General features: G+C 34.9%; 1 protein-coding gene across 2 annotated transcripts in view; it reads right to left on the bottom strand.

Annotated features, from left to right (window-relative positions):
• Positions 1 to 1,293: 1,293 nt before the first annotated feature.
• The window catches only part of LOC113228492 (sodium-independent sulfate anion transporter-like), a 51,416-nt gene continuing 30,713 nt past the window's right edge, over positions 1,294 to 21,996 (bottom strand). The window contains exons 8-12 of one of the 2 annotated variants that reach the window (XM_026461821.1): positions 21,733 to 21,873; positions 17,116 to 17,261; positions 16,517 to 16,855; positions 12,260 to 12,404; positions 1,294 to 2,801 (exon numbers count right to left, since the gene is read on the bottom strand). In XM_026461821.1, the coding sequence (XP_026317606.1) occupies positions 2,740 to 2,801; positions 12,260 to 12,404; positions 16,517 to 16,855; positions 17,116 to 17,261; positions 21,733 to 21,873 (833 nt within the window). In that variant the 3' untranslated portion in view covers positions 1,294 to 2,739. The remainder of the gene's footprint in view (positions 2,802 to 12,259; positions 12,405 to 16,516; positions 16,856 to 17,115; positions 17,262 to 21,732; positions 21,874 to 21,996) is intronic. The other variant, XM_026461822.1, reaches the window with a different exon arrangement.

Below are 21,996 nucleotides of genomic sequence, written 5' to 3'. Positions count from 1 at the left end.
GGAACTCTAATAACTAATTAGTATGTTCCGGACTGATATCTACAACTATCAGTTTCTTAGGGTCGTATTCTAGAACTCTATTCAATGCTCAAGTCAGGATTGCACTGGCAACACAAGCACTGGAAATACGACCCTAATGGCAGGGACTTGAGTATTTTCGAGTGCTTAAAACCATACTCAAATCCTGACTTGAGCATTGAGTAGAGTTCTAGAATACGACCCTTAGTTTCTTAACGTTGAGCGACATCTAGCCGCCAAAAAAGGAATTTCAGTACCTACGTATGGATATGGTCCACATTTAGTTCACGTAATATCAAATGTACTGATTCGACCGATTTGTAATAAGCTAATAAAAGATTAACTACTACTTCACAAAAAAAACTAGTCGATAATTTCTTCAAAATGCCACGCGAGAAAATGGTAAAACTGACAAAAAAGTGCCCAAAACCTGGGATAGATGCCACGTTTGTGTCCGAGTTACCAATGCAGTATGTGGGATGTTATTAATTAACTCAGTTTTTTTTTATATCGCTTAACTTCATGCCTTTTGAATGGTCAAACAAGAAAAAGGAAATTATTTTGTATGCTGCTATGGACCAGATACAAAATAATTTCCTCTGAACTTTCGAACCGACGGCTCCATTCGGCTTCTATTGACTCTGTTTAAGATTTATATAGTTTATTTTTAACCGACTTCAAAAAGGAGGAAGTTCTCAATTCGACTGTGTTTTTTTATGTATATTACGCGATAACTCCGCCATTGGTGGAAAGTGGGTACCTCAGAAGTGGTCCCATTTAAATTTGAAGAAAATATTCTCTATACTCAGAATAGTAAAACCAAAGCAAAATTTGTTCAGGAATTTAAACACAAACATATTTTCACATACTTTTCATAAACAGACGCATACAAATTATGTGATCAGAAATTAATATGGGAGTTTGCCATTCTCCTTTGAAACGTTAACAACTTCAACATAAAATATGACCAACCAGCAGCAGAGCTTAACTGCCTCTGTGGCCGAACGGTTGAGAAACGTCCAGCAACTATGCTATAGTTGCTGGACTGCCACGCAGAGGCCCGGGTTCGTTTCCCGGACCGAGAGAAATATTTGTATGGTCTATATATATTTCTCTCGTAAGTTTGGCATGGCACCCATGGCACCCGCAATACAGGGTTTCCCTAGTGCCGGAGCTATGAGTGTGTGCGTTATTATTATTATTTGAAGGTGAACAGCCAGTCGTTGGCTAAATTCGTAAACCTTGTATCTCCATTAATGTGAACTTTTGAGTAGGCATAAAATAAAACAAAAATACTAGAAATGCTTTTATATGACAATTTATTATTATACCTTCATATATATATAACCATTTGCCTATAAATTATATTTTAAGCTTTTCTTGCCCGATATTGAGCTTGAAGAGAAAAAAAGAGTATTTGTCCAAAAACGACGTTACGAGGTTTTCAAATTTAGCCGTACTTAGGCAGTACAAAATTGTTCTTCCCTCTAGCTCTGCTTACATATCGATACTTAGGGGAAGAAAGGGCGTAAAGGCTGATTTTTATTAAAAATGAGATAATGATATGGTTAAGTAAAATATTCAAACCCTTTCGAATAAACGTCCAAGATTTTATTATTTATCAAAATATTACATATCACGGAGAGTGTGCCTAGTCATTTCCATCAACGGAGGACTAGACATATGCTGGGGTTCCATCCCTATGTTATGAATATTCCAAAGATTCGCACGAAGCGTTACGCTTCCACATTTATTTGGCTAACGGGTAGGGGTGGAATTCCCTGCTTGCAGACTTATTCCTTGAACGGTATAACTTGGACCTTTTCAAAACGAGAGTATAAATAGGCGTTATTTACGTGTGCATGCTCCATCGATCACCGACTTCATCGTCACTTTCCATCAGGTGAGACGGAGACCATAGGCGCGCTTAGATTTAAAAAAAAATATCATTTTTACGTACACATAGATAAAAAAATGTTTATTTTACTCATCTTGTAAATTTCTATTTTGGCTTTTACGCTATCTTTCCCCGAATTATCGATATAATGACGACCGACATTCACACAATACAAATACATAGACAGCATCACATTATAATACACTTTAAACATGCTTCACTAAGATACATGATCACTTAAAGAACGTTTTTTACATAGTAACGTAGTCCTTGTGGCCTTGTTAAACTATTTTTAAGGACCAAATGACAGCATTAATACACGAATATCATATTTATCACATTTTTATGCCTAAAACGCAAATAAGATAACGAACAGAAAGAAAATAAAGAACAAGAAAAAGAATCGTGTTTACGGAAAAAAAATTAAATCATCCAAAGTTATGACTCGCTTAATGATTTAGTATAATTTATTAGGATGCGTGAAACAATGTTTTTGTTCACCTTATTCCATTCATGTACGTTTTATTAGATACCATAGCAATTTAAATCTTTACAAAGTATATGATGCTTAAGATGAGCAAGACTGATAAAGTCCGCTAAAAGAGTATCTCATAAATGAGTAGGGTCAAATAATACACAGAAAGAATTAATTAAAACATATCATGTGCAAGCTGCCAACAATCAAATAGTCAATTTTCAGAGTAAAGACAAAACAGGTGTAATGGATGTTGTTACTTACGTACATAATAAAAATCACATTGTATTTACGTGATAATAAGCAAGAATGTTTAGGTAAGATTTGCTAAAAAAATATCGTTAAAATATCAAAGTTGTGTATCACCAATTACTTCCACTTGAGGTTGTTGCTCCTCTATCACAGATAAACCTGTAAAAAAAATCATGTTAGCAAAATAAGAATAATGATAATGTGACAGAAATACTAATTACCTGGTTATGAGTACCAGAACAACAAAATTAAATTCGGAGGTTTTGCCCAGAACACCCAGACAAAATCGAACCCGAGCCCTCCTCACGAAACGCCCATGCTACCCGCTTAGAATCTAAGGTCTTCATCATCGGCAATGACATTTATGCAATTAATATTTTAATCTATGATTAGAATTCCACAAAGACAACCTAAAAGACAGTAAACTTGTAAAATCTGCATCACTTTATTCCCTCAAGTGGCTGCAGTACTTTCTTCCTCTGTGTACTAAATTTGTGCTTATTTTTCCCCTTCTGGACTATGGTAACGTCGCTTACCTTGATCTTTGAGAGGGCCTTCTTAATAAATTGGAGCGGCAGCAAAATCAGTCTATCAGATTTGTGTGTATTGATTGAGTTTTCAATCCAAACACATTTTCAAGTTTAGAGATGAGTTGAAGTTGTTGCCTATTCGTTTACGTAGGAATGCTCACATTTTATGCTTCCTTTATAAAATCCTTTTGCATCCCATGTTCCCCTAGCTATCGACGTGAGCGTTTTTAATACCGTCAGGCTATGGGTGACCGCTTGTGTTCCGGCACCAATTTGTCCCTCATCTTACCACAAACAGTTCACAAAAATATTCGGACTCGTTCACAGTGAATGCTGCTCGTATGTGGAACTTTCTCCCGATTGAGGTCAGACAGTCACCTTCGGGTTCGGTTCGGGCTTTTGAAGGTGACCTTTCTTGTCTTGGGATTGTTCAGACTCCTCAAATTAGAGCTAACGAAATATTTATTTACATTTCATATACATATTTATTTATAGTTTTATTTTATGCATTCATTTTACTACAGATTTCATTTGTATTAGTGTATCAACGTTACTAAGTATATGTGTATTCGTGTAACGTACATTACCATATAATACATTTATTTATCTGTGTATATATTGAATATGTAGCATTCAATGTCTTTATTTATTTATTTTTATTGCCAACCCAAAAACCAACTTTCCTCTAATTTTTATTATATTTTAAATTGTTTCTTAAAATTTGTAATTTACTTTGTGGTACAATAAAGTGTTTACATACATACATACATACATACATAAAGGTGACTTTACAAATACTCACGATATCATATATGAATCCAATGTCATGTCATATCGGTTAAATTCAGTTGGAATTGAACAATGGAATCATTCCCAGTCGACGGGTTCTCACAGACATCAATTCTAATAGACATTTATAATCGATTGGTATTACCGATTCTTTTATTCTTATCAACTAAACCAATAGATATTGATAGTTACATACATATAATGAAAAAATTATATAAACATACCTAATGCAAATAATTGTCGACCTGCAATTAACTTTGATCAGCTCAAATCCAACAACTCTGCCAGCGGATTCTATTTTTATTTTGACTTAGTGAATCGAATCATAACGTGCCATTTGACGTAAAACTGAACATTTCAGCTACCAAAATAAGCAACAGAACCTGTAGAAGTATCTAAATATACAAAAATTACTAAGCTGGAAACTCGATACTGGCGAAATATAAAAAAAGACACCGCCAATGAGATGACCGAAGAATTCAAAAAAGTTACTCAGTGACTAACTTTTTTTTTATAATGGCGACTAAAGAACTGTCGACTGAAGACTTTTTTAGTTTGAGTTTCAGTAATATTTCGTTTATAAATTGTTGTTATTGTTTTCAATTGTATTGTTTGTATTGTATTTTAGTATTGTTATGACTTGGACATTATTATTATTATTAATTTTGTTATTTTATACTGTTTAAGAGCACGCTGCACATTGTAATAATTATATTATAAATTGGGTATTGTTATTTTAAATGTTTAGGTTACGGATCAAATCCTTGTTATTCTTTTTAGTTTTTGTTAAATAGGCATAGCCTATCTACCTCTTCTCAGGCTCCAGTTGAAAATCAGCGCTGTGGCTCTGCCCAGCTGAGCTGGCTAGCCTTTTCGGCTATTAATTATGTACTTAGTAATATATATATATATATATATATATATATATATATATATCTTTTGGTAATTTTTTAGTGGTTTACTTTTTAATTTAAATTTAGGTTAATATAATTATTATTATTTGTATATTTTATTTGTAATAGCCGAATAAATGTTTCTTTCTTTCTTTCTTTCTTTCTTTCTTTCTTTATTGATTTAATTTTTGTAGATAGAATAGTAACTTTTAAATAGCGCTAAATTTAAGTTTGGCTCAATATTAAATAAAAATGTAGAAATATAAAACATGATAAATGAATGACAAGATGACAAGACGTAATTTTGTCATACAACAAATTGTATATTGTAAAGCATTATTGAGAAGTCTCCAATATTATACAAAAATAACACGTTTTGTATAATCTATATTATTTAAAGGAGTAGGCTCCGGAGAAATTAACAGATGGGCGCACAGTAAAAACCATAAGTCCTAGAAAGGGGTGTGTAATGGAAGATATAACAACAAATAATCTTTTTTCACTTTGTATAACGACAACATTTGATATAGTTTCTAAGGATATAATCACTCACTGTATATAATCAACAAAAGGTATAACAACATAAGGCATAATTTCAATGTGAATAATGAACCGTCAGTATAACAAACCTTAGATATAATGATTAGGTGACATAATGAACAAATGGTACTACCAGTATAATCTATTAAATAATAGAACAGAATATTTCGTTTTACGAATAGTTGAAGCGCTCCATATTGTGTTGATAAGATTTTTTTTATTTCATTAAATGCAATCGCAAAATATAATTGTATTTTACAGCTTTAAGTGGTTTTGTATTACAATATATATTTAATATATATATATATTAAAACTTTAACATAATATTTAATTCCATATACTAACCTAACCTAAACCCACAGGAGGAGGTCGAACCAACTAGCAAATGCAAACAAATTCAGTTGTGGCGCTCTTCGGCCGCTACCGTAGCACACTCGCTGCGCTCGCTCGACTCGTGCAGCTTTTTCAAATACTAACCTAACCTAAACCCACAGGAGGAGGTCGAACCAACAAGGAAATGCAAACAAATTCGGTTAATTCACCATGTGATTGTTAAGCTAAGGATTAGGAAGTAAAAGCTACGTTAGTTAGTTTTTATTCAAAAATGGAAACTATGGAAAATAACCGTCGCTAACAGAAGTTGAAATAACTCGAGTAACAATGCAACGGTGATTAAAAAATTAATAAACATTTATATCACATCACATTGTAGTGAATCAAAGAATACATTATAAAAATTACAACACAAGAATATGAATAACTAAATAGTTATTTGTAATTTGCAAAAATTTCAAAAAAATATTTTTCTATCTACAAAAACACTTCTGTAATACTACTGGTAAAGGCGTGGTAGCCTAATTTGACGTACCGCCTCTCAAGCAGAGACCGTTGCGTGGGTTCAGATCCGGCCTCGCGCCTCTGAGTTTGTCGGAATTTATGTGCGAAATTTACCATGAGCTTTTCAGTGAAAGAAAACACTGTGGTGAAACTTGCACACCGAAGAAGTTCACAACACTTGGAAAACTTGTGAAGTCCCCAACTCTCATTGGGCGAAGTGTGGCGGACAATGGCCTAAACCTCTCACCTGAGAGGAGACCCGTGCGCAGCAGTGGGACATATAAATGAGCTGATGATGAATCAGTATCCTCCGCATGCAGTATCCGCAAGTTATAAAATTTATTATGGTCAAAAAAATGTTATTAATTTACAACAAAATTTTCAGAACCAAAATATTGTCTAAATTCATTAATCTCTATTTTGCTTTAATTTCTTTGCTGTCACCAAAAGCATAATTGCAAGTGTTTCAACCTCTTGTCAGTGTTATGTAATTATTATTTAACATATACGTCCAGTGGGTATGTGAAACTAAGTCTTTCCAGTCTACGTTAGGTAATTTTGCCTCGGCAAACCCGGTTTATTACCCTTAACACAATTAAAGTTAACGGTTTCGTGAAATTCAAAGAATTCAAGCTAACAATTACATAAACCACGGATATATTATAATATAACACTCTCCTTTACAATAAGAATTATTGCGGTATACATTAGTATACCGACATATACAACAGAACTATAAAGTCATTCATTTGTTCGACGAAATTCGAAATACAATCGAACTAATTGTGTTGTAACCATAAATTGAATATCAATAAATGAAATTAATTATAATGTATTTCCTTGAATGTTTCAGATGAATAGTGATAGACTCGAAATACCTTCCTAAATAAATCCTACAATAGTAAATCAATGACCTTGCTCCGAACAAAAGTAAATCTATTCTTAGAGTTACTGTTTTAGTTTCAGCTAGTAAATAGCGATCAAGCTTCAAAGTTAGTAAAAAATTCACATTGTCAAAATATTTTACGAATCGATGTAGCGTAAATTGGAATGTTTTTTGGTAAATTATTTATATTATTTAAATTAATACTTTTATAACTGTAGTGTTCATCCATGGGTACTTCCCTGGACGAAAACTATAGTTATAAAACCACCTTGCCACCTTACCTATTTATGGCGCCAAGCAGTAATACTAACATTACTGGGTTTTTCCGATTTTGAAGGGTACCGGTGCTGGTGAAATTACAGGCACATGGGACTAGTCAACTTCTCTCAGGGTGACGGGCGAAGTAGCGGTGCTTTTCAGATCTTTCCGATTTAAAGCTATGGCCAGGCGTGTCGCTTACCACCCAGCGCATAACTTGTTCGTCCCGTCCCCTAGTATCATAAATAAAGCTCTATTGTCTGTGCTCTGTGGTCTTTTTAAAAAACCAGATGAACGCCATTTCGAGCCAAGATTGTAGCAAGCGCGACAACATAAGAATTCGATATATACAAATATCGATTTCTTATATCAATTAATTGAATTATAAAAATACGAAATTATGTTAATCGTCACACTAGCAGTCTGTAGCGAACGAAGCTGAAATACATCCCTGGGAGAGCACCCCTATAGAGACACTGTAGCCAATTTTTTTGTAAACCCAAGATATCTTAAAACGGCACATTTTTCATGAAAGCAATTTTTTTCGACGACTTTCAAATATTTGCTTCCTTTCTAGTATAATAGGACTACCTCGGTGGCTCAACGATTTGCACCGGGGGCGCTGGATGATGGGGCCCCTGTTTCAATAACCGGTAGGACCAATTTAAGAAATGAACTGTTCTGTTCTATATCGAACCTTAGCAAGATTGCGCCTGGTCATTAAAGCTTTAAAGTCTGCTGTGAGCCAAGGAGCCCGAAGATGCTTCAGCCGGACAGGACGGAGCGGAGCATGGATGTCATAAAGCTGGATAAGCATCGAGTTGATAATTTCCAGCTTCAGATCGATGGTTTGGGCTCTAAGAACAGCATCCCAGTCAATTCCACCAAGGTCACGCATAAAGCTACCTTCATTAAAGTTCTTAAAATTGCCCTGCATACCACCCGAGGTTTAGGCTTAGGGCAACGGATTCTGTATGACAGGAAAATAAGGACATGATAGGAGAAGGCCTCGGCAGGGAATTGACCGTGTACGCTAACATGGTCAGTTGAGGACACAATAATAAGGTCCAACAAAGATGGATGGCATCCAGGAAAGTGGTGCGTTGAAGAAGATGGGAGAATGCTAAGATTCGTAGAATCCACGATTGAGCGAAGCCGAGTAGAACGGGAGTCGTGTTTAATCAGGCAGGTGGTAAAATCACCCATAATTATTGTATTAACAACCGTGGGTGCCAAATCGTCCAATAAAGTCTCAAAATTACTAAAATATTGAACATGTAGATTGGGGCTGTAAAAAACTCCCAAAAGGATCTTCTGATGGCCCAAAAGAACTTCCACAAAAAGATGCTCAGATGATTCAGAATAAGGAGAAGGGGATTTATCTAGAATATTGAAAGGAAGATTACTCTTAAGGTATATAGCAACCCCACCTCCACCTTTACCAGTCCTATCATTGCGGATGAGATGGAAACCAGGAAGCTCGTAGAAAGACGAAGGGAGACATGGTTTTAAAAAAGATTCCGAAACTAATATTGCGTGAATATTCGAATTATTTGAGAAAGTGCTCACCAAATCAGTATAATGGGCAGGAATACTTTGTGCATTTATATGGACTGCATTAAAGTTTTTCGCGACGGCTGAAAAGTTAGCTTCCAGAAGTTCATCTAATGGTCGAGACACACTATGAAAACTAGAATCAGGAAGCGAAGACTTTGAGTGAAAATCCAACCCATCACTCAAAGAGTCTTTACCGTTGTAGGCATTAGTTTGCAACATTTAATATAATATTATAATATATATGTAATTACAGAAAATATAATATATAATAATAAGCACTAAAATAAAATAAGTAAAATAAAAATAAAAAACTAAAATAATGATGATGCTAATAAAACCCAAAATATTCATTATATCCGCCAGCAGTGTGAAAGAGAATAGCTTACAATGTCAAAAAATAATTAGAAAACAAGACACAAAAGTATTGGAAATTAAGAGTTTTCTCCGTCTACGGAAATTAATAATAACGTATACAAATAAAATAAAACATGTCGGCGCAACATCGGCATGTCATAGCGTACACAAAACGAATCACAGATTTGAACAGGTTCTATTCTATTTTTAAAAAGAAGGATGGCTTCTCTTTTAGAATTTGGCCAATGTCTAGTCAGTCATGGGAGTTACACTTTTATTTATTTTCCAATGTTTAAACATTTAACGCTGCTCTTTAGTCTATTCCAATTCTTCACCACGCAAAACACACACAACACAATAAACGGCACGCACAGATATGGGAAATCTACAGAAATAAACAAATTCGCAGTTCAGAGAGTAAGAAAAGGGTCAACAAAATCTTTAGCAAAAAAAAGAGCACGTGTATCTTCCAATCACTCTGACCGAATCTGAACAGGTTTCCAAACGAATAATCGCTATGTAACTGTCAGAAAAAGATGTTAGTGACAGATGACGTCTAGAGACAAAATCGTAACAAACGACTGTCGCAAATTAAAATATAAAAAGATATGATGACTGTAAGTAAAACACGAGAGGTTTCTCAGGATCGCGCTAAATGTCGATCGATAGACTCTGCCTGGGGTCAAAGGGAATCCAAGGACGAATATATTATGTATTTTCAAAGTCATTTAATCGGGTAACAACAAAATGTAATATCACGTTAGAACGTTCAATAATAATTAAAACAATATTGAGGTTTCACGTTTGATTACATCCTTTTAATGGTTTTCGATGTTGTTCACACGGAAAAGCATCGACTGTTCTCGCTTACAATAAACATATTTACGCTGATACCACTTTTCCAGTCTAATACCTAAGAAGGCCTTAATTATAGCTATATAAATAATAATTTAGTTAGTTTTTTAATTCTTTCTCGTAGAAAATTATTTTTCTTTAAAAAAATTTTTTGTAAAAGGACAATCGTGCTTTTTAATTTAGACCAAACGAACTATTCAACGTTCCTTGCTAATTATTTTCTTTATACTTAAATTGAAACTTAAATTTTGCCCTGAACATAATTATGGAAAACAATAAAATAAAGAAGTCGTCCAATAGAAATTCTTGGTAGGTAAGTTAGTTTTTCTAAGAATTTGATTAGTGAGAAACCTCTCAGTCCGGAACATAATGATAGCTCAGAAAAAGTTTCTATTCCCTCAATTCCCAAAAACCATTTTCTGAAACGGAAATATTCTTCAATGCTTTATTTGATTAAACCCTGAAGTTTTTCTTCAAAAACAACTTCAAAAATAATGTGCAACAACTTTTAAGCAAATACGTACCATCGTCAGACACATCATCGCTCAACGTCAGGTAAGGTTGTGCCAAGCGTGTCTATTATATAATACAAAAAAAACAAGGTACTAACTACCTAATATGTGTTTTTGTCTTGTATGTGTTTCATGCATAAATTCACTTTATGTTTTTTCTTCTTGCATGCCATTCCGTAGGCGGTCATACATTTTCAGCGAATAGATTGATATTAGGACGAATTTGAACAAAACAAAAGTTACATTTAAGACAAATGTCGCCCCGGGACCTGTAACCGTAGGTGGGGCTGCTTTTAAGGTTGTGCATAATTAAGTCTACCTTGGCCAAAGTATCCAGCTTGGCAAGCACAATTATTATTTCGAGAAGGAAGCCGACATGAGAATTCATTTGGGCTGGGAAACTTAGCCACGTCTTCGGGTAGTCAACCCCATGGAGTCTAAAAACAAAAACGTTCAACCACTGCGTTCTAGCAGTTATGTCTTATAGAGCCGAAACGTGGACATTAACAAAAGTCCTTATCCACAAATTTAAAGTCGCTCAGCGTGCGATGGAGCGAGCTTGCTTGGGGTTCCTCTGAACCGAATTCCTAATGAAGTCATACGTCAGAGAATTAAACTGTCCGACATAATTCGTAAAGTCAGTAAGCTTAAGTGGCAGTGGGAGCAGCCTTGTTTGGCTTAGAGAGTAGACTTGTTCTAGAGTGGCGATCACATCATGGCAAACAAAGTGTGCGGCACAATAGGACGGACGAACTGAGAAAGATGGCCGGCAGCGGCTGAATGCACGGACGGCACATGAACGGGAGAGTTGGCAAGCTCATGGGCTCAGCAGTGGTTGCGTCTAAGCTAATGTAGTATTGTAGGTATATATAGGTAGTCGTAATGTTAATAAACTAGATGGAATGTCAATTTCCTACGCAAGCGCAGCAGTCTGTTTTCCTTATTTTTTTGTTCTGCACATGTGGGCGGGCAAATTTTACAATTGAATATTTTCCCATAAACTAAACGTGGTGTGACCTTAATTATCACAGGTTGTAATTTAAAATGTAAGATTTGTTACGATTTCATACACATCGATTGAGGACCGGCCGAGTCATTCCTTTGGGAAATTGCGCAATTTGTGTGGGTTAGTTCCAAAATAAGGCAAACAACTTTTTAAGTCTTTGTCTCCATGATGCTAAATCCTACCTACAATAATTAAAGTACTTTCCCTCCGTGACAGGTAGTCGTGAGTCGAACCTGTATTTTTTTATGATACCACTTGACGAGATGGACAAGTCGTTCGCCTGGTGTTAAGCGTATGACCATAACAGTTACAATGTCACTCAGATCTTTGAGATTTAACGCAAAGATCTGAGAAACACTACCATTACGCCTGTCACCCTGAGACAGTAATTTCACCAACACCCACCCTACAAACGCTGTAATGTTCACATTATTTGTTGGCGACAGAAATAGGTAAGGTAATGTGGCAGTCCTACCCTGGACAAACTCTTTCACGAGGAGTTCTACTTCTACTAAATATAAATACTACATATAAATGTAAATACATAAATATAAATGCCATATAAAATTAATAATAATTATACTCTATTATTATACTTACTATGGAGAAGAACTCCTAACTGTTCACTATCACAGAATGCGGCATTGTTCAGGACACTTTCCAATTGTTCCCTGATCACAGGTTTCGCGTTGCACCAAACTATACTCCCGCTTTGTGACCACTCTGTCACCATCATCTTGATGCTCTGTACAAATAAATATTTATTATAAAAAAATCATGACTATTTTATTTATTTATTAGATGCACAAAACAATTTAGGTTCAATGGCACTCCAATCAATACTACAATTTAAGTTTTTAATTTAAGATGTAAACTTAACATTATGTGTACATCGAGCATAATTATTCAGCTCGTATACATTATATTAAAAAGTAAACATACAGTTTCTTCTACATGTGTATACGGATAAAAATAATTACAAAAGCTTATAACTAGTGGAAATAAAAGCATAAAAAAATGGCTAAATGAGAAAATCTATATGTTATAGAAACATCTATAATACCTCGCTAGATAATTTAGTATCCCAAACCCTGCGTCTAGTGGTAAGCGACACATCTGTCCATAGCAGATGTAGTGCCACTCAGAGCTTTAAATTGCAAAGATCTTAGGAGCTCAGTCACTACGCCCGTCACGCTGAGACTTAAGTTGATAAGTCCCATGTCCTTGTAATTTCACCAGTACCCTGATCATTCCAAACCTGAGCTGAGTAATGCTCAGTTTACTACTTGGCCTCAGAAATATGTCAGGTGGCAGTACTTCCCTAGAAAACTCTTTCACAAGGAGCTCTACCGTTGCTAAAACTATAAGTATCGAAATTATTTATTACACCCACAGAAAAAAACGGTTCTTAACTTAGTGACCTTTTAGTAACCAAAATTACAAGATATCAGCAGAGAAACATTAAGACAGCCTATTTAAACTTAGTCGACTGCCTACTTGACTTTGTGAAAATAAAGTTTCAGAGACTTCGCTCGTAATGGATAAGACGGGCGATGTAGACACCAAGTTCCTAATCCCAGTGGGAACTATAAACTGGATTGTTTTGTTGTAGGTTCGAGTGAATTGATCTGCCGTTCGTACCAATGCCATTATTCAGATGACCTTAACAAAAAAAAGGTCACGGAAAGATTGGATTACGAAATATACATTATATACATACGAAAGCTAGTAAATGAATATAGCACTAGGCCAGCTTTATGCAGAGAGCTTGATAGCGTCCTTCGAGTCTAAAATAAAGGCTTCAGGATGATGATTTGCACAAGCTAGAACTGATGATTTTTATGCTATAATGTACAAAAAGACTGCCTCAATGCTCTGAAAACCGTGGGCCATTCCCAAATCCATCTTGATGACTATGGCGGACATGACTCGCCATTCATGCGCCACACTTTGCGCTTTATAATCAGCAGAAAATGTCTTTTCCAGTCGTTCAAACACTAATTTATTTAAATTTTATCATAGTTAGTTAGTAGAGCTCCTTGCGACAGAGTTCGTCCAGGGAAATACTGCCATCTTACCTATTTATATATAGACACATGGGTCTTGTCAACTTATGTCTCAGGGTGACGGGCGCAGCGGCAGTGCCCTTAAGATCTTTGCGACTTAAAGCTCTGAGTGGCACTGTAACTATTATGGATAGGCGTGTCACTTACCACCAGACGCACGACTTGTTCGTCCCGTTACTTGGTATTATAATACAAAATTACAATTCTCGTAATAGTATAATAATAATAGTTAGCCTATATATATAGTCTAGCTGTTGGGCATAGACCTCCTTTCACAATGAGAGGGTGAATATGTAGTTTCAACATGGCCCAATGCTTATTGGGAACTTCACACGCATGATTAAATTGCTTTGCAAATGTGTGCATGTTTCCTTACAATGCTTTTTTTCTTTTTCCGAAAAACTCATGGTAAATTTCAAATTGAATTTAGCACTTACATTCTGTAAACTCAGAGGTGCAAGCACGGTTTTGAACTCACAACTCTCTGCTTGAGAGGCGGTCTCTGCTACCAGGCCTAATTCTTTTGTTACTTACCAATTCGGAACATTATAGTCTACTTTCCAAATAAATTAATAAAAAATAAATATATTGTATTATGGTTTTGTATTTATCCATGATGTCTTAACAACAAAGTAAATTTATCATAAAAATACATAAAACATTGTGCTTGAAGCGACCAGATATATTTAATTATTTTAAGCAAAAGGCCTTCTCCAAAATTAAACGAAAACAATTCGCTTATACAAGCACACAAAATTTCATGTAAATCAACGGCAAAAACGTAAATAATTTCGCAAATTTTGAATATTATTGAATATTGTGATTCTGAAAATTGTAGGTTCGCATATTTGTTTTTAAAATTATTTAGTGTATACTATCATTTGCATACAGTGAATTTCATTAACAGTATTGCTACCTGAATATCATTATCGTATAATATGCTAATAATTAGTGTAATTTTAAACTAGAATGTGTTTGAGCCAGGTTATTACGCAGGTTCAAAACTCAACGGGGCGTTAAAAATTTCGAGTCATTTACTAAATCAAAAGTAGACACATAAATCAGAGCTCCCAAACGGCCATATTATGGCGGGCTGACTCTATTTCCGGATTCATCTTTGATTTACCACGCGTGATTGCCAAAGCCTCACTTTTTTAGAAATAGTTCATTTAACTCTAATCGGTCTTCATATAAAATTACAAATTCTTATTTTACTTTTCTACTTAAATTTACGCTTCCTTTCAAAAATAAATCTTACTTAATACAACTATAAGTTTATTTTGATTTTTCCGGAGGTTCATCATTATCATCATCAACCTATTTGTAAGTACCACTGCTGGGTATTCTCCTCTCAGGCAAGTGTTTATGCGCGTGTATATGCCCCAACCCACATGGGGACTTCACACGTTTTCCGACGGTTTTGAATCTTGTTCGACCTGCAGGTTTCACCAAAAAGCTCATAGTAAATTTCAAATTAAATTTCGTACGTAAATTCTGAAAAGCTCTGAGGCCACCAACTGAGACCCACGGCCTCTGCTAAAGAGGCGGTAGATCAAACCACTAGCCTACCACAGCTTTGCTAACCGGGTTTACTTTCTTATTTGTAAATATTATAATCCCGTTGTTTCTGAAATATAAACTAGCAAAGCTGATATTTAATTACGTTTCCCAATGTAACTATCGCATAAAAGTAACCTACTGGCAATTTGTCTGTATTTTATAAACGTTTTGAATTATTAAATAGAATTTCTATTAGTAAAACTGTCGTTGCGGTGTGCACAACAACGCAGCATTCAAGTTGACATTGCGGTTAGCCATTAAATTTCTAATACCTGACTATATTAATTAATACTAGCGCTGGAAACATTTTTAATTAAAATTTTGACGGCGTCACCAACTCTAGCTCGCTTTTGTTTTGTTGTTACCCCGTATTTTTTGTTTTTGCTATCATGTTTACGTTCAATGAGCATTTCTTGAGTGAAACGATGTTGCCAAATGAAATGTCATTTTTTCAGTAGCAGTAGAGCTCATTGTGCCATCTTACTTTCTACCGTCAAGCATTTAATGTGAGCATTACTGCGTTCCAGTTTTGAAGGGTAAGTGTGCTGGTGAAATTATCGTCAACTTGTGTCTCAGGGTAACAGACGCGGTGGCAATGACCCTCAGATGTTTGTGATTTAATGATTGAAACTCTGAGTGATCACCAGGCACACGACTAGTTCGTCCCGTCACTTAGTATTATAAAAAAATAAAAATAAAATTTGATATAAGTGACAGCCTAGTGAAAATAAAACATCGTGGTAAGTCTTCGAAAACGTATAGTTCCCAACCCTCATTGAGCCAGCGTAGCGTACTATGTATAAATCAACTATATCTCCTTAAAGGGTACTTGTGCCATTTACGCAAGTAAATATAAATAATAGATGTTTTTTTCTATATCAACCTTGAACACAAAGGTTGGTTGCGATATTCAATTTTCATTCTTTTTCCATGAAATCAGAATTTAGAATAGTATAATCACACCTATTTCACAAGTACAAGCAAACTCCCAATGAACGTTTTATGCGAAGCATCTTCATCTTTCATTATTATACTTTTATCCAAACTTAACCTAGACAAAAGATTAATTATGGCAACCATTATTTAGTTTGTTGTTCTACATTTTTCTTTGTTCTTCGTAACACCTTTACTTTCATCACCTTATGAGGCTTAACGACCAAAGTTCAAAACTTTTCTAGCCTAAACAGAAATTTCGTAAACTTCTAATTCTTAAGAATAATAAAACACAAACCTGCAAAAAAGTGTAGTCCATTCTGTACAGTCCGTCGCAATATATCACGAGAACATTTAATTTCCTTACATTGCTTGATAGGTATGTTCTGTTTGGCGTTCCAGCTGCGACGGTGGTTCCATTTGCGACTACATTGGTTTCAAGAATATTACCGCCATTAGCTACATTTGCATAAGGCCCGTTATCCGGTATTCCTCGTAGTGTTTCCGGAGTTGGCGTTGACCTTTGTAGTCCCTTCGAATTTCGCAAAACAATCAATTTTGCTCGGACTCTTTCGGCTCCGGCGAAGTGTAGACCGCCGACCGGGTAGATTGCATAGTGCGATGGCAAAATACCGTTCTACGAAAATGAGAAATTGTTAAATTTACGATTTTTCGTATATAATCTTAAAAGAAAACTAGTTTCATATTTTTCAGGATTATAATGGTTTGTTTTGAGAACTGTATTAATGATTGTAAAAGAAATTTCCAATTTCAATAGATGATATAGACAAATTTTCTACATATATTAAAAGATGGAAATACGAGAATAAAAGAAATTTATATAACCTTGGTAAAATAATTATAACCCTATGAATTTAAAATATCCACGGAACTTACGTCTACAAATTCCACGTCCAGAGGTGGACGTGAATGATAATACAGCAGAAGTATCACATCGATTCCCACTCCACAAATCAGCCCCATCTCTATGCCCAGCACCAGGCAGCAAACAAATGTGCCCATTAGTGGGATTAAATCCAATCCTGTATAAGTTAAATTGTTTCACAATGAAATTTTAAAAGTCCATTTATATTCTAACCTATTTTTTATGGAAGTTACATACCATTTGTAAATATTTTTTCAAGCAGATAGAAAACTTTTACTGGATAAAAATATATGGCGATTCAATCTCATCGGTAACAACTCTACCATAGTTTATATAAGTTGAAAGGTATAATATAATACAAGCAAATGCTAAAGACGGACTTAAAACTTATATAGTAAGCTATGCTGTGGTTTTGTTACAATACCCAAAGCTAATCTGACGGAATTAGTACATAGAAATGTGTATATTAATCGTACAACGCAGAACCATGTAGAAGCATTTGTTTTAATTGAAAGACTTGTACCCCGTCACCAGTTCAAGTAGTAGCAAGAAACAAGAACAAACAACCATACATTGGCACTGAGTAATGAAGCCTCCTGGGAAATCTAACGCTCGGGATCCCGCAGCGAATTAAATCTCCACAACATCAAGTGTCGACAAATTGTACAACTTCTTTAACTTACGTAGAAAGATTAAAAAGTAACAATGTCTTCAGTTTTTTTGAGGGTACAATATTTATTGCCTTCGATGTGTACACCGGGAAAAACATTAAATTTGACCTCCATAATGAAAGTAATGAAAATTTGGGTCGCCGTTTGTAATTATGTGTTCATCTTAATACTGAACATAATTGCTCAAAGAAAGACATCACCCAAATTGGTTTTGGCAAACATAAAGATGACTATTTTGAAGAATCATTTCCAGGAAAGTCTCCTATAAAATGAAAGCTTTGTAAAAGTTAATGAAGTTTCTTAAATTACATGAAATCCGCACACTCGTGCAAAATGACGACTGGGCCCAACAAAATTTCATTAATCTTATACCTACCGCAGACCACTCGGCATATCAAATGATTTGGTTGAAACGATAATAACTTCCCCGCTCTCCAGAGGATTTGGCCCATTCTATAGGAATAATTTAACGAAACTCCCAACGCTCCCGGCATTATGGTGAAATCCCTAAATTATTTAGGATCTTTGGCACGATTAGATAGCTCCGATAAGCGAGTTATTTTGTTCTGAAAGGGGCTTTTCGCATACTAAATAGTTAAAAGCAGTGGAAGTTCGGTCACGTCAGACCCGTTTCAAGGTTGAATGGTGTCACAATTAGCAGCCTCTTAAGAGAAATATTAACGAAGGTACGCGATTTCACATCATATTATATCAAAAGCAAGTGTTTGAAGTGACTACGTAGCTCCTACACTAAGGTAAAGCTATGAATAATCATCTTTGAAAACTATGAGACCTTTCTACCAGCTGTACATAATATCGACCAACAGCCTCTCTAATGTAATACTGAATTTGGCAAAATTTTCACGATTTCGGTGACAGTTAAGCGACAACAGTACATTTGATCAAGCAGTCTATTCCTTAATCGTTCAGGAAATAATAAAGGTTTCAAAAACAATGAAATTGCAGCGATCTGAGGCTATCTATAATACTAACTAAGCTGCGTTAAAAAGATTTAATTAAAAATAAATACAAAATATACCGACAAAATTAATCACATTTAGCAAATAATCAAAAGGTAGTTCAAATTACAATTCCACAAAAAAAAACTGTATTTCCGAATAATATACTAAACCTCCGAAAGAAATATTTGCTGACCATATACATAATTGTTCAATGAAAATGTAAAAACTGAAAATGTAAGTGTAAAAACCAGCTTAATTTATATATAATATTATAATATTATTCAATTTCTAATATTATTGGTTATAAATTGACTTTTTCTACTCTCAATTTTAATGAAAATTACCTACAACGTTCAGCCCGAGACGGCAACCCTTCGTGCGAGCTTCAAACGCGACACCATCTTGACAATTTTTTTATAGAGCTTTGGCTATCAGTTTGAAAATTTCATATGAAAGCGCAGTCTTTCTGGGGCGAAGCAACCGCTTTAAACGTCATAGTTTGTTTTTTATTTAAATATTTCCCTACGTTGAAATAGTTTAAGCAGCACCAAAGTTTATGAAATGTTTAAGGTCACTTTTAAATTTATAATAAATAGTTGATTTACGACAAAAGTTAGAAAACTGATTTGGTAGTATAACTTGATTGAGAAGTATAGCGCTAGCAAGATTGTCGGAACTTTCAATATTTCATTCGGTTGTTTCCGTATTTTATGTGCACAAAAGGTTTCGGTAGCTTAGTAAATAACGCAATAATATTCATAATTTATTTTGAATAGGTTCATTTTCAATTTATTTTTCGGAGCTTTTATTACTACCCTGTTCGCTCCAATGACACCCGCACGGAGATAATGATCACATAATTATAATCTATAAAATTAGGCTTCATTAGAATTATACATGTCAAACTTCGTGAACCAGTGCTGGGATAGGGTCAATGAAATCGAAAATCGATGTTAATATACAGGTCGATATACGATATACGATAATCGATGTTAATATATTATTTGCAAAATACTAAAAACCTCGCAGGACTATGTATTTTACTAGTATCGCAAAGAACAACTTTTGTTCCACGACTTTTAATAATTCATCAGACTTTACTTTCATACAAATAAATACATTTAAATAGATCACTCTATATAGAAAGAATAGATCACTCTAAGGCTTAACACGCACTGGCGCAGAGTCGAAGCGTGTCGTGATGCGTCATGTTTTTCGCCTGCAGCATATTCATCTCTATTTTCCCATTATTAAGGTACAAATTTGTATTTTGCAAATATGGGATTAAACTTTGACGCGCGTCGACGCTAGGTAGCATTCGAGCGGCTTCACGCGTCGACACGCACCACGTCACTTGAGTGTGAGGCGTCAGACGCCGACCACACAATGCGAGTGTCGTCGCGCGTCGCCAGGCGGTGTAGTTGAAAAACATGACGCGACGCGACGCTTCGACTCTGCGCCAGTGTGAGTTAAACCTAAGTAGTGATAACTTTATGCAAAACGCAGAAGCGGGAGTGGAGGTCATCGGAGAACTTGCACGTTTGATCTACTACTAGACTACTGCTTGCTACTACCTTAGTACAAAATGCTAATGTAAAAAGTGTCAGATAGTACAACAAAAACTTAAAAAAATATTTTTGGTAAATTTATTATGTTTTGCAAAAATCTTGGAACAAAAGTTGTTGTTTATGATAATAGCAATATAGTTTGCGAGGTTGTTAGTATTTTAAAAATAGCCCTGTATATCGACTAATCTATGACATATTTAACTGCCTCTGTGGCCGAACGGTTATCATGCCGGACTGCTACGCAAAGGTCCCAGGTTCGATTCCCGGCCGGGATAAATATTTGTATGGCCTACATTTATTTCTCTCGTGAGTTTGGGTGTATTTGTGGTTGTCTATGTGTGTGTCTATGGCACCCGCGATACTGGGTTTCCCTAGTGCCGGTTATGTTAAATGTGTGCGTTAGTGTCATGTATTTACTCTCTCCATATCTAATTTTATTCAAATAAGTGTCATATCAAGGCAATAAGTGAAATCAACTGATTTAATTCAGTAATAGGGCCTGCCCTATGAATAATGTCGAATAGGCGTAACACCACTATTTAATAACAATAATAATAACAATATAACATAATAAACCTTTATTTATCTACGTATGACATACCAGTTTAGCGTTAAATAATATCGTCTGCACTTACGCATATTATGTAGATAAAAAGGTGAACGTTCCGGCTTAAGTTAATTTTCAGTTTAATTACCATAAAACGCATCCAAGCCTACCTAAATAACAGTATAGTACTACATATTGGATAAAATATACAGTTTATACGAAAATTATGTGTAATATTCGTAACACTGTGACGTTGTTCAAAATAAAACGAATAATTCACAAAAATGTTTCAAGTAACATTTTAAAAATGACCGCTACACTATTGCTTGATCGAATGAATTGATCGACTTTTATATATTCAACGAGTCAACACCAACTTTATTTTGCCGAACCTAACTTTCAGAGTAATGAAATTCTTTTTTCGGATCTAAATCGAGTAGGTATATATAAACCAACGCCGGTCCCTTTACAGCTCCTATGGTCACGGATGACTGAAAAAACAAATATACCCGATTTAGATCCGAATAAATTGTTTTATTTCCATGTGTAACAATCGCGAAAACCTAAGAACTCGATAATAATGTAACTTGTTGTGGAACTTAACATTAATAATATTTGTTAGTGAATTAATAATGTATCAATGATTTATGAATTTCAATTACCGTATATAAATGTGGGGTAGCGTAAATATGTAAAATAATTATAGTTTTGTGATGTTTAAACAAACTATAAATTGTAGGACGCTGCTCCATATTTACATAGTTTTAATTTTGATGACATCATTCTAATCAAGCTTAATTTTTCGGAGTATAATTGTACAAAATAAAGCAATTATTTATTTCTGTATTAATCTGCCTTAGCAAAATATTTTCAAACTTACTGCTAGAAGCCCACAATCGCTTGATGATGGCGATGTCCACCATTTGTAGTACAGCACAAATGATCACTGACGCCAAAGCCGCACGAGGGATGAAGTAGAAATATGGGGTCAGCAGCGCAAGCGTCAGCAAAACTATTATACCTGTTAATTATTAGTTGAAAACTATGTGAAAATCTGTAGCTATGTACAGGTTTCGTTACAATAAGTCAAAAGTTTTTATTGTTTCAAATGTTTAAAATATATTCTACAAATTAATTTTACATG

Source organism: Hyposmocoma kahamanoa, unplaced genomic scaffold, assembly GCF_003589595.1.
Source record: "Hyposmocoma kahamanoa isolate Upper Pololo Valley unplaced genomic scaffold, ASM358959v1 232, whole genome shotgun sequence".
Taxonomy (NCBI): domain Eukaryota; kingdom Metazoa; phylum Arthropoda; class Insecta; order Lepidoptera; family Cosmopterigidae; genus Hyposmocoma; species Hyposmocoma kahamanoa.
The sequence above is the reverse complement of the archived record's forward strand: the minus strand, read 5'-3'. Positions and strand labels throughout refer to the sequence as shown.